The sequence below is a fragment of the Borostomias antarcticus genome (assembly GCF_949987555.1).
Source record: "Borostomias antarcticus genome assembly, chromosome: 22".
Taxonomy (NCBI): domain Eukaryota; kingdom Metazoa; phylum Chordata; class Actinopteri; order Stomiiformes; family Stomiidae; genus Borostomias; species Borostomias antarcticus.
This window is the reverse complement of record NC_140255.1, coordinates 17,369,637-17,381,636: the sequence shown is the minus strand read 5'-3', so window position 1 is coordinate 17,381,636 and position 12,000 is coordinate 17,369,637. Positions and strand designations below refer to the sequence as shown.

Sequence of the window (12,000 nt, the reverse complement as noted above, 5' to 3'; positions counted from 1 at the left end):
AGGAGGGAGGTCTGGGGGAGGGCGGTCTGGTGGAGGAGGTAGGTCCGGGAGAGTGGGGGGGGGGTTGTTTGCGGGCGCTGAAGCATGAACATTGTTCTCTGAAGGCAAATCCAGCGAAGCAGAAATACTGTGTGTGTGTGTGTGTGTGTGTGTGTGTGTGTGTGTGTGTGTGTGTGTGTGTGTGTGGACGTGTGTCAGTAATTTAATGTCACTGTGTTCTGTTCATTTATTCTCATGACACAGTAACAACATATACAGCATACAGCATATACAGCATAGGGAGAGGTCTGGTGGACAGAGCATATACAGCATATAGCTCTTAAAGTGCTTTTTATGGATACATGCCGCACAGTTGGGTTTGTCCGGCCAGACAAGGAGGGCAGACATCTTTTGTTCACCGCGACAGATTCTGCCCTCAGCGAGATGAGTCGATTCTAAACCCAGATTGTGGTTTTTCACGAGTCTGTAATATGATCTTTAGAAACGTCTTTAGAAACGAAATAGCTTCTCCATTTGCTCCAGCACGCATGCGCACAGCGCGCAAACTGGCTATTCTCCGTCTGTAGGCTACACTCGCGGATCACATTCTCTACACTACGATCGGCGTCCATCATATTCTAAGTCATCTTCTATATCCTCAAAATCTGATAAATATTCAGGCATATTGCACACAATATTCCAGGCACCAACAAGCCGATCGTAGAGTAGAGAATTTGAGCCGCGAGTGTAGCCTACAGAGGTAACGGAGAATAGCCAGTCTGCGCGCATGTGTGCTAGAGCAAGTGGGGAAGCTATTTCGTTTCTAAAGATCATATTAAAGAGGCATGTGAAAAACCACAACAAGCCCTCGCTCTATGTAAGCACAACTAGCGATTCATATAGACAGATTGATGAAAACAACCGTTTTGCGGCAGAAAATACATTTTTTAGAAGCTGCATTCTCAGTGCCTACTCACAAATAGATCAAGCAAAAAATTTAATTAAAAAAAAATTGTATTAGAATTGTTTGCCTGCATGTCTGCTTATGACAAAGCAAAATGTTTATATTAATGTCTGTTTATGACAAGATAAATACAGTTGGTATAAATAACCTCCAAATTCCCAGTTAATTCCCGTTAATTCCCATAAATTCCTGTTAATTCCCATAAATTCCAGTTAATTCTCATGGAAAGTTTCCAACTTTGAATATTCCTGGAGTTTTGCAACCCTAAGGGTTACCCAAAAAATGTTCAGAGTAAGTTAATTTAGCAATACAAATCCATAAGCCTAGGGCCAATGGGCCTTAGATATAGACAATAAACTACTGGTGGAATGGTGGTGGAGAAATAGCAGGAGCATTTCGGATTACTAGCGGACCGCTGTCCCTGATGCTAATAATCCGCCAGAGATCCACTTGTCATTCGATGGGCAAATGACCAGGAACCCACCAGCGGATTAGGCCGGAGGTCCGCCCGCGGATTCTGCCAGAGGTCCACCAGCTCGTCTATCACGGACCCGCTATAGTTCCGTTAGCCTTGTGTTATCTGGGTTTATCCATTACCTTTGTCCAGAAACAGAAGTTGAACCAATTGCAGCAAAATAGCTAAGTTTACAGGAATCATCAATGTAACTGCTTTAGCCACTGACTGCTACGATTAATGTTATGGAAGCTGCTGCTAGTTGTTCTGAGCTCATCAATCAATCAATCAATCAAAGCTTTATTTGTATAGCGCATTTCATACCCAGAGGCAACACAATGCGCTTTACAGAGAACAAGGGAGGTGGGCATACGTCCCACCCCTACATATTCCAGAGGGAAGCAAAAAAATACAGTATCACCCAGGGGCCAGATAAGTGAGCTGTAAAAAATTATTCCCTGACCCCTCTCAACAAGGCGATCGAGCAAGCTCCTGGAGTATGTTTGTCTACCGGCTAAGAACATTTATAAAGCAATAAATAACATTAAATTACATTTTCAGAGTAAGAGAAGCTAAAACATCATAGGAGAGAAATGGCAAACACTGGTGTATGTCTGTGTGTGCGTGAATGTGCCTGGGCCCAGATAGAGGCAGGGGTTGGGGTGAGCTAACTGGCTATCCCGCTCTTATTGTGCTGGATTAGCATTGGAAGCATTGGAACTGATGTGTCCAGGCGACAAGACCTATCTTAATTTATCAGACATTATTTCATGTCATTTCAATTCACAGATATTTCAGTGGCATGACTAGCTTCCGTCCTACCAGTCCTGAACAGAAACAAGTCAGCCATGCACATAAGCCAGGCTTGACCTGGCCTGGTTGAGTTGTGAACCACTGTGTGACTTTCCAAAGTGTCCGGTTTCAAATGTCAGCTTGTCATTCAGTGTGAGTCAGGTTCATCAGCCGGGATAGATAGAAGTACTGTAGTAACACTGGTCACCTGACAGGATGGGACATCAAGGTCACCTAGCAGGAAGGAACCGTCAGTGTGAGGTATTGGTTTGGCGGCTTCACCCCAGCTGGCCTGCCAACCCTTCACCTCTCTGATATCTCAGCTTCCCAAGGGGGCCAAGGTCTCACAGCTGTTATTTCCTATGCTGGATTTCTCACCAAATTACATCACAGGACCTGGGAGACCATAAGAGACTCACCATAGTACATCACATGACCCGGGAGACCGCAGGAGAGACACACACACATATCCTGCAGCTGACGCAACACACGAGGACTGAGCCTGTTGCAATGAACTAGTACCGTCTCTTCTACCAGGGGGAGTTCTGTCTGAGCCTGTTGCAGTGAACTGGAGTTTACTCCTGGAAATCTGCCAAAGACAACAGAAGTGTCCTGACAAGTCCAATGGATGCCCCTGTACAGTCAAGCTGGAAAGTCTGCACACCCCTTTCACCGTCTCCAGACTTATTCTACCATAGTTTGTTTACTTTCGTTTTTTGCCTCAAACATCTACACACAATAGCCAATAAGTGAAAACAGGTTTTTAGAAAATATGCAATTTTATTTTACTGACAAAAATAGGTTATTTAGGGGTTACATGTCTGCACACACTCTTAGCCTAATACTTGGTTGATGCACCTTTGGCAGCGATTACAGCTTAAGGCGTCTTGGGAAAGAAGCCCATTCCTCTTGGCATATCCTTGCAAGCTCTGTCAGGTTGGATAGGGAGCATTTGGTACACAGCCAGTTTCAGCTCTTTCCACAGATGTTCAATTGGATTCAAGTCTTGGCTCTGGCTGGGCCACTCAAGGACATTCACAGACTTTTTCCAAAGCAACTCCTTTGTTCTCTTGGCTGTATGCTTCGGGTCGTTGTCATGTTGTAAGGTAAACCTTTGCCCCAGTCTGAGGTCCAGAGAGTCCAAACGTCTTCCATTTCAGAATAATGGTGGTGACTGAGCTCTTTGGGCCCTGTAAAGCTGCAGATTGTTTTCCGCACCCTTCTCCAGATCTATGCTTTGACACAATCCTGTTTCTGCGCTCTGCAGATAACTCCTTTGACCCCATGTCTAGGAGTTTTCTCTGACATGCACTGTCAACTGTGGGACCTTATTTAAGCAGGTGTTGTATAATGTAATAATCATGTATAATGTGAAGTGAAAAGCTATGTAATTAACCACAAGAGGCAGTAGTCTCAGCACACCAAAAATCCAAGAGGGACACCAAAAATCAACCCTCTTAACTCCCCTGCACAAGTAGAGTAGTGGTGAGAGCATTGGACTCCCATCCGGGAGACCGGGGTTCAAGACCTGGTGGGAATGACTTTATGTTATCATCAGTGTAACTGCTTTAGCCACTGACCGCTACCATTAATGTTATGGAAGCTGCTGCTAGTTGTTGTGAGCTCATGAGCTAACTGGCTATCCCGCTCTTATTGTGCAGGATTAGCATTGGAAGCATTGGAACTGATGTGTCCAGGCGACAAGACCTATCTTAATTTATCAGACATTATTTCATGTCATTATTTCATGGCTATTTCAGTGGCATGACTAGCTTCCATCCTAGCAGTCCTGAACAGAAACAAGCCAGCCACGCACATAAGCCAGGCTGGACCTGGCCTGGTTTCTTTGAATCCTGGCATTCATTCATTTTAAATGATCTCGTTTGGAACTTCCCTGCTAAAACACGAACTGTAAGCCTGTACTGCGCGCATGCACATACACACACACACACACACAACATACACACAACATACACACAGGCAGACACACACACACGCAGGCAGACACACAACAAACACATGCACATGTACACACAAAACAAATGCATACACACACACACACACACACTTAGTCCAACAGACAAAGCCACAATAAGATCACGACCCCAGAACTCCATTCCATTCTATGTACCCAGGTCAATGGAGGAATTCAAACACTGATGCGAAAATGGGGCAATTACAATTCCTTTGTCACACCGACTGAGCAAGGCATGGGCATCCAATACCTTACACACAGGCTGACTGGGTGAGATTAATGTTAGCTATTCTGCTGAGAGAGAGAGGGGAGGGTCTTTTTTTGTTGTTGTTGTAGAAAGCCAGGGCTAGAGCTTTGTCTTCCTTAATTGGAATTCATAAAAACATAGGCTAATCATTCTCAAATTAATAAGATTGCACTGCCATTAATCCTATCCTTCTAGTAGGCCTAAGTGACAGTTAGGCTGAATACATTCAGGCTGGACAGTGTGCTCTATAACCCTATGCTCCAGAAACAGAAACAATCACGCTGTGCAAATAGATCATGCAATACTCGTTATTACTCCACCACTGGTCTATTTAATGTGCTGTATTCAACATGACTGGCTTCATAGTGCTAGTGGGGCTAGCTAAAATACAGGCTATACATTCAACCTGTCTAGAATGCCACGGCCAGACTGACCAGGAGATAAACATCTTTCAAGCACATATTGCAGCAGCTGCAACTGTGCTCTTCTAAGGACTAGTTTAGGTGGCCTCCTTTTTATCCGGGCTACTGGTGGCCTGGTGACCCTCGGTGTCTCTGACAGATCTGCAGCATCATAAACAGCAAAGGGTGACTGGTGATCAGCGAGACAGATCAGCAGGGTGTGTGTCCACCACCAAGCTGTATGTAACTGAACAGCGCCAAGTTTACAGCTGCTTAGAGCGCACTAGAGATGGAGTTTAGAGCTGGCTAGGCTACCAATGTTTTACACCTACATTAGCAACGAGTGTCGCGGTTTTGTAGACTGCAGATTAACAAGCCAAGTTAAGATAGCTCGCTAATGTTAGCTAGTGCTGACGTTCGCTGTCTCTGTGGTTTTGCCAAAAACCGACCGTCCTCGTCGTCAGATAAGCCTTTTACAGCCTGCGCTCTAGCCCAAAAAGCTCAACTTCTTTCAATAAAAAAATCCTAGAGGATGGGACTATAGCTCTAAAAAGTGCATGGAACACAGCTCTCGCTCTCTATAGCGCCATAGAGCTCATTACCCATTGTAAACAATGAGAAAACAGCACCAGCTCTAAAATACAGCTTGCCGGTGGACACACACCCTTAGTGTTGCCGTAGTGATGAGAGGAGAGGGGGCTGGTTGTTTGGCATTGCATCTCCATCCTCTCCTCTCTTCCTCCCTCCTGTCCTCCATACTCTCCTCACACCTCCGCTCCTCCTTACTCCTCCATCCTCTCCTCACACCTCCTCTCCTCCCTACTCCTCCATCCTCTCCTCACACCTCCTCTCCTCCCTACTCCTCTATCCTCTCCTCCTCCATCCTCTTGTCACATCTCCCAGCTCCACCATCCTGTCAGAGGCCTAATGGAAGACGACAGCAATAGAATCTTGCAATCTCTCTCTTCCCCTACCCCCACCCTCTCTTTCCCCATCCTTCTTCCTCCTTCTCTACCTTTCAACCCTCCACAGAAGAAAGACTGCCCCAGCAGTGTCTGGCTTCCTGGTGCAGTGTTGTGGAGAGGCGCTGTGTGTCTCTGGGGATGGATTTACTGTACATTACAAAGACATTGAGCCAGAAGGAACTCGTTGACAACACACCAGAGAAACAGATGAAGCAGTGTAAGGGGGACTAACACGGCGGCTTCAGGTCCAAAACTCTGCTTAGACATTTCCCACTACCTCTCTGTTAGTGATCAGGTACCGACACAGAGCACAATACAGTCAAAACGTTGATGTGTTCAAAGGCAACTAATTAGGAATACAACAGCAGATCACTTATGCAGCTTCAAACATGCACTTATCAGCTGCATCCCCATCTATCTCTGCTGCTCTACTCTCTCATTCTCTTTGAGTGTGTGTGTGTGTGTGTGTGTGTGTGTGTGTGTGTGTGTGTGTGTGTGTGTTGGGAACGGCAACACATTCCCATTAATCTGTTATATCTTCAGAAAAAAATGATCCAGATTAACAAGCTAACTGAATCCATCATGCAGGCTGGTTCCTCCCTCATGCAGCTCTGAGAGGTTTCACACTGAGGGCCTGTGATGTCTGTCTGTAGCTCCACTGTAGTTCTACTGTAGCTCTACTGTGGTTCTACTGTTAGCTTTACTGTAGCTCTACTGTTAGCTCTACTGTAGCCTGCGATAGTTCAACTGGAATGTGTAAAGCACGCTGTCCTGACGGCAACAAACACGCTAATTTCTTTCTTTCTCAATTATTTGTATTATTTTATCACCAATATACATATTTTTTCCCCACCAATATATAGGCATATATAGGCTATATAACAAACAGGGCGTAGTAATATATTGCAATGATCGGTTGGGTACTTCAACAAGAACAACAACGACAACAACAACATGTAGGTGTACAAAACATACAGACAGTAATAACAAGAAAAGAAAAGAAAAAAGAGCCAGAACGTCAGCTTCACGCAAACTTACGCGCCCTTTAACCCCACCCACCTTTCCAGTGCGCCCACTAATAACACTAACAAACACGCTCATTTGATTGGCCTCATTTGTTTGCAGAGTAGGCTAAAACGTCTACCTTAAAAGTGGCCTTGTGTTTTGAATGTCCGTCCTGAGATTGGGATGTTAGGGGTTCGATCCCCGCCCGAGTTATAATAGAGACTATTCAAAAAATGGTACCAATGCCTTCCTACTTGGCCCTCAGCATCAAGAGTTGGATTGGGGGTAAGTCCTTGCTAGCGTCACGACCAGGGGGTGTACTTATTGTGCATCAAGCTGCTTCACGCTAAGGAGGCTCCTGTCCTATGTGCCACTAGGTTTGAGAGCGATTGGTTCTCAAGACTACTTACTTACTTATTTAAAAGTAATGAGTAGACTAACTCTTTGTGGAGTAGGCTATATGGTTCATAATGTCACGTGAGGAGTAATTCTAATGATCTTTGTTTGATCAGTAGCAAACCCGCACACTAGTCCGGGTTTGATCTGTGGTAGATGCACCCTCTGGTAATAGTGACCCAGCGGGGGGGTGAAGTGCGCTCTGACCTGCTGGTAGTTCTCCTCCTCCGGTCTGAAGCTGTTGTCAGTGGGCTGGAACCTCAGGTTGATGTGCGGGAAATTATGCAGCCAATAAGTCCACCAAGGAGCGATGTAGTCTACCCGTGCTGAAGACATCCCTTTAAAGTTAGCTTATCCAATATCCCGGTACGTTCCTTTTTCAGCGGAGAGCCTCGGTCCGCGGTGGAGAACGGTTCTAGTCCCGGTCCTAGTCCCGGTCCCGACTCACAGTAGACAAAGCGCCGAGAACAGCATGCTGTTAAACACCGCTCGGCTTTATCATGAGACCAGAGATGCAACGAGGTATCTAGTCAGGTTACAAAGCAAAGCATCACGAGAGTTCGGGTAAGAAGGGAGAATTGCACGCCGAGCCCATGACCCGTCTCTCCGTCGTATAGTGCCGCTGTTCGTCCGGTTTCTCACGGTAGACCTTCTCCAGTCTCCGGTCCTTCACGGGCACGGGCCTCCAACAGGGGGCACGGGACAAGATCAACGGGTGCGCGCAAAATACGCTCATGAGTCATGAGACCCCATCTATGGAAATATCTACCCCAATTAAAAATCCAATGTCCGTTTACACTGTGTTTAACACTCAGGAAATATACACAATCATTACGTCTTTTTCCAGCGTGACAAATCTTTACATTTCATGTAATGTGACACTGGCATGGATGATCCAACACAGCCATCTAGTGGACAAACAATGATACCACCAGTTTGAAATAAAAAAGGTCGAGTGGAGCAGCCTACCCTTTTAGTACAGTGCCAACGGTAATATTAATTGGATTTTTCCTATATTACTAGAAAGCGCAGTTTCTCAGCTTTCAGGAAGTGGTGGAATTTTGTAGATTATTTATTTTAAATTTTGCCGGCAAGACGGTCGTATTCAAAGGGTTAAGAATGTCAATTACGACATCTCTCATTTAATATTAAAAATAGCAAAACCCCCAAAGGTAACACTCCATTTATGTAACTTCATACAACGCTATTTGAAAAACTGTTTTAAGGCAATTCAAAACCATAAAAAATATCGCTCAATATGTACAACTGTATTTTAGCGGTTTAATGGATTTGTGGCAGCACTTTTCACAGAACGTGGTGTTGATACTGCTGCTGAAAGACCAGTGTAGACAAGCCATTCATCCCACTGTTGAGATTTTCACTGGGAAAGTCATTATCTTTTAGACACAGTGAATATCTTTGTCAGACTGTGGTTGATGTTCTTCCTGCCTTAGCAGACAACTCACTCAACCACCAATGTAAAATGAAAGCAGAAAATCCAATCAATTGAGGCCACTATTTTCATGTCTACCATTGGTCTGACTGGACACAATACTTGGGGTACATTTACCAGCTGAGTTGCTTGTGCCACTAGCTTGCCTGTTTTAGTGGCACAGCAGTCAGGAGAGGTGGTTACAGGGTTAGGGTCAGGACAAGCGGTTACAGGGTTAAGGTCAGGACAGTTGGTTAAAGGACTGTCAGGGCGTGGTCATGTTAAGTGACACCTGTAGATTCTGTCACAAGGTCTACCAGGGAGAAGCATAACAGCAGTATCACAGTGCTCAGTTTCATCACAAGAAAGCAAGACGCGCTAATGCACTCAAGGGCTTTTACTTTAGACAACTGAACAGGCATGACATCAATTTAGTTTTCCAATTTTTATTACAATTTTCTGTACACAGGAATGCTGGGCTACTTCAGCTCCTTCACAGCCAGACCTGCAAGGAGAAATACAGGACAGGTAAACAAACATGCATGGTCCTCTACCCGTGGACAAGCTCTTATCACAGCGGCCAGCTCAGACGTGGAGCTTTAGGGCCCAAAGGACTTTCTGAAATTCAAAATTAGTGGCAATTGTGTCCATGGACCGGTGGAACTTAAAATTCGGAAGAGTTCGAAGATAAGCACTAGGTCCATCCTTGATCTAGCAAGCGTGTAAATGCATCACTGGCACAGGACAGCCTGAGATGTTTGGACAACTTGCATGGCACAGAATAAATACAGCCTCTAAATCTAATTTCAAACATTACCATAATGAACAGACTATCCCACACACAGGGAAACAACGGTCCCATGGATAACCAAAATAGGCCACTACACCACTTTCACAAGGCTGATTGACTTAAGTGTATATGGGACCTCTCTGGCCACATCGATGACAAGTTCCCCAACTGACTGCCAGAGAGGAGCGCCAATACCAAATCAGATCACTGGTTGTATGCATGCCATAGAAAGAGCATGGCCCACAGTAGATTCCAGTGTTGAGTATGACACCCACCTGGGGGTAGGGACTGCTTCAGCTTCTCAGCCTTCTCCTTGTCTGTGATGACCAGTGTGTACAGGTACCGGCTGCAGCGCACCTTGAACTTCACATTGTCCTTGTTCTTCTTGATCTTGACGGCTGTAAGAGAAGGAGCATCAACCTGTCACTCACTGGCAAGCTTCCCCGTTCTGGTTAGATCTCTGCATTTACACCAACATGACCGAGAAATACCATGTAATTGAGAATACAACCATCAAACTCAATACACTTTCAGACTATTGAGTGAAAGCATCCAAGTCCCAAAAAATCAAATGCAAAACTTACACTTGGCATCCTTCCTCCTGGCTGTCAGCAGGAAATCTTTGATTTCTTCTATCTTGCGTGGCTGAAATTTATAAAAAAAAAAAAAAAAGCCAGTATGAAAACCAAGCAGTGATGCTGAGATCACTTGCTACAAAGCAAGCTGCTCAACTTTTAGCTGTTAACAGTTCTAACACAGTAGCCAGATGTCGTGTGAATATTGTCAGTGGACCGGTGGAACTAGAATTTCATGAGTAATGGAAACTCAGCACTAGGTCCATCCTTGATCTAGCAAGCGTGTAAATGCATCACTGGCACAGCACAGCCTGAGATGTTTGGACAACTTGCAGCTCCTTGGCTAGCAAACAAACCAAGCCGATACCTTCCTAGCCAGCCAGCTAACTAGCCAGCTTCCATACCTGGTTGGGAGCTGGCTAGGTAGCTAAGATGACATGATGCCATACACAGTATTCACAACGAGTAGCGTCGAGTAAACAAGTTAAGAACCATTCATTCTTCACGGGACATCTTAGAGATCCTCTACCCACACATCCACCATGGTGTTAGCGTTAGCCTGCTAGCTAGCTGTGTTCGCACTAGCAAGGCCCCCTGCGGTAGTGGCATATCCACTGGTTAAGCAATATTAACGTTATCTGGCTACCTTTACCAGCGGCTATTAAGGGGCATTATGAGTTTCCGTGCCCAAAAACTATTGTCCGATCAGCCTTGTTGAAGCGGGTGTAATAAATAAGGAATCTCACCATCTTGCCTTGTCTGCAGACTGAAGCCTAAAGGCGGAGAAACATGGAGTCAGAATATGCGTGATAACTCTCTCACACAAATGCAATGGGAAACAAATATATATCAATTACTGAGGATAAGTCATTGATAGAGCAGGATTTTCCGATTCGGTTATAATCATCGGTACTAATAAAAAGGATGGATTGTGATAAAATATTGTCATTTTGTTTACAAGGAAAATGTGCAACTCACACAGTCTGCCAGAGAGGGGATAGGAAAGGGGCGGAACTTCCGCCCGCGAAGCTTATATACGAAGTGCGAAATACGGCGTGTCGTGGGGGACAAAAATACAATACTTTTATCCGCAGAAAATCTCCTCTACCAGTACACTACAGGATCCTGTACAAGCACAACGATCAAGCGATATAAAATCAGAAAGCAGAAGAGCTGTCCGACTCATGGATGGAATCACATTCGGCTTCTAAAGAGCGTCTAACGTTAACGTAAGAATCTAACCAGCAAACCATATACTTTATCCATCTGGTCATGATTCAGTAATAATAATAATAATAATAATAATAATAATAGTTAAATAACAACAATAATAATAATAATGTATATTGCTTCACATAAAAATAGACAGAATGAACAAAAAGCAGGAAAAATAAATTGGAAGATAAAAGAAGATAAAGATTAGAAATCTAGTAAAATACAACAATTTAATAAAAGATTGTTCTGGAGAGTATAGGCCTATATTTAAAAAAAAAGTGCAGTAGCACGCAAGTGCAAAAGGAGCTAGTTAAAAGCTTAAGTGAAGAGATATGTTTTTCACTTTCTTTAAAAAGTATTTAGCGAGCTGTCTTCCCTGATATCTATATCAGTGTGCTCCATAGCTTTGGGGCATATTATTATAATGCACGTTACTTTTACTATATATATAGCAATCTCTCTTCCTTTCTTGTTTTGTCTAACTGACTGATACAAATTATAGGGTACCAGTCAGGGTACACACAGGTCAGGGTACACACAGGCTAGGGTACACCTACCCAGGACACACACAGGCCAGGATATACATAGCCAGGACACATTCTAGCACATACACTTGATATCTCAAGAAATCAAAGATATTTGCTCCAGTGCACCCTCAATTCGCTTCAAAGTGTCTGGGTCAAACTGTACCTGGTTAGTATTTTGGCAGCATTTAGGGGAATTAATTAGCTGTGGACCAATGCAGAGTAATAACCATGGCTTTATGACCTTGGACTGCCATGCTTCAGTAGTTTTATGGCCCCTTCATGA

General features: G+C 44.4%; 2 protein-coding genes across 2 annotated transcripts in view; both read right to left on the bottom strand.

Moving 5' to 3' along the window:
* Positions 1 to 7,514, bottom strand: part of ttyh2 (tweety family member 2) — a gene marked incomplete at both ends in the record, with an annotated part of 40,781 nt that extends 33,267 nt beyond the window's left edge. The window contains one exon of the mRNA XM_084456433.1: positions 7,386 to 7,514. Coding sequence (XP_084312559.1) covers positions 7,386 to 7,514 — 129 coding nt within the window. The remainder of the gene's footprint in view (positions 1 to 7,385) is intronic.
* Positions 7,515 to 8,992: 1,478 nt separating this feature from the next.
* Positions 8,993 to 10,971, bottom strand: rpl38 (ribosomal protein L38). Its single transcript, XM_084456648.1, has 5 exons — positions 10,954 to 10,971; positions 10,722 to 10,748; positions 9,985 to 10,045; positions 9,676 to 9,798; positions 8,993 to 9,115 (listed from the first exon to the last, which is right to left on the bottom strand). The coding sequence occupies exons 2-5, from the start codon at positions 10,722 to 10,724 to the stop codon at positions 9,090 to 9,092; spliced, it is 213 nt and encodes a 70-aa protein (XP_084312774.1). The 5' UTR covers positions 10,725 to 10,748; positions 10,954 to 10,971; the 3' UTR covers positions 8,993 to 9,089.
* Between the last annotated feature and the right edge of the window lie 1,029 nt (positions 10,972 to 12,000).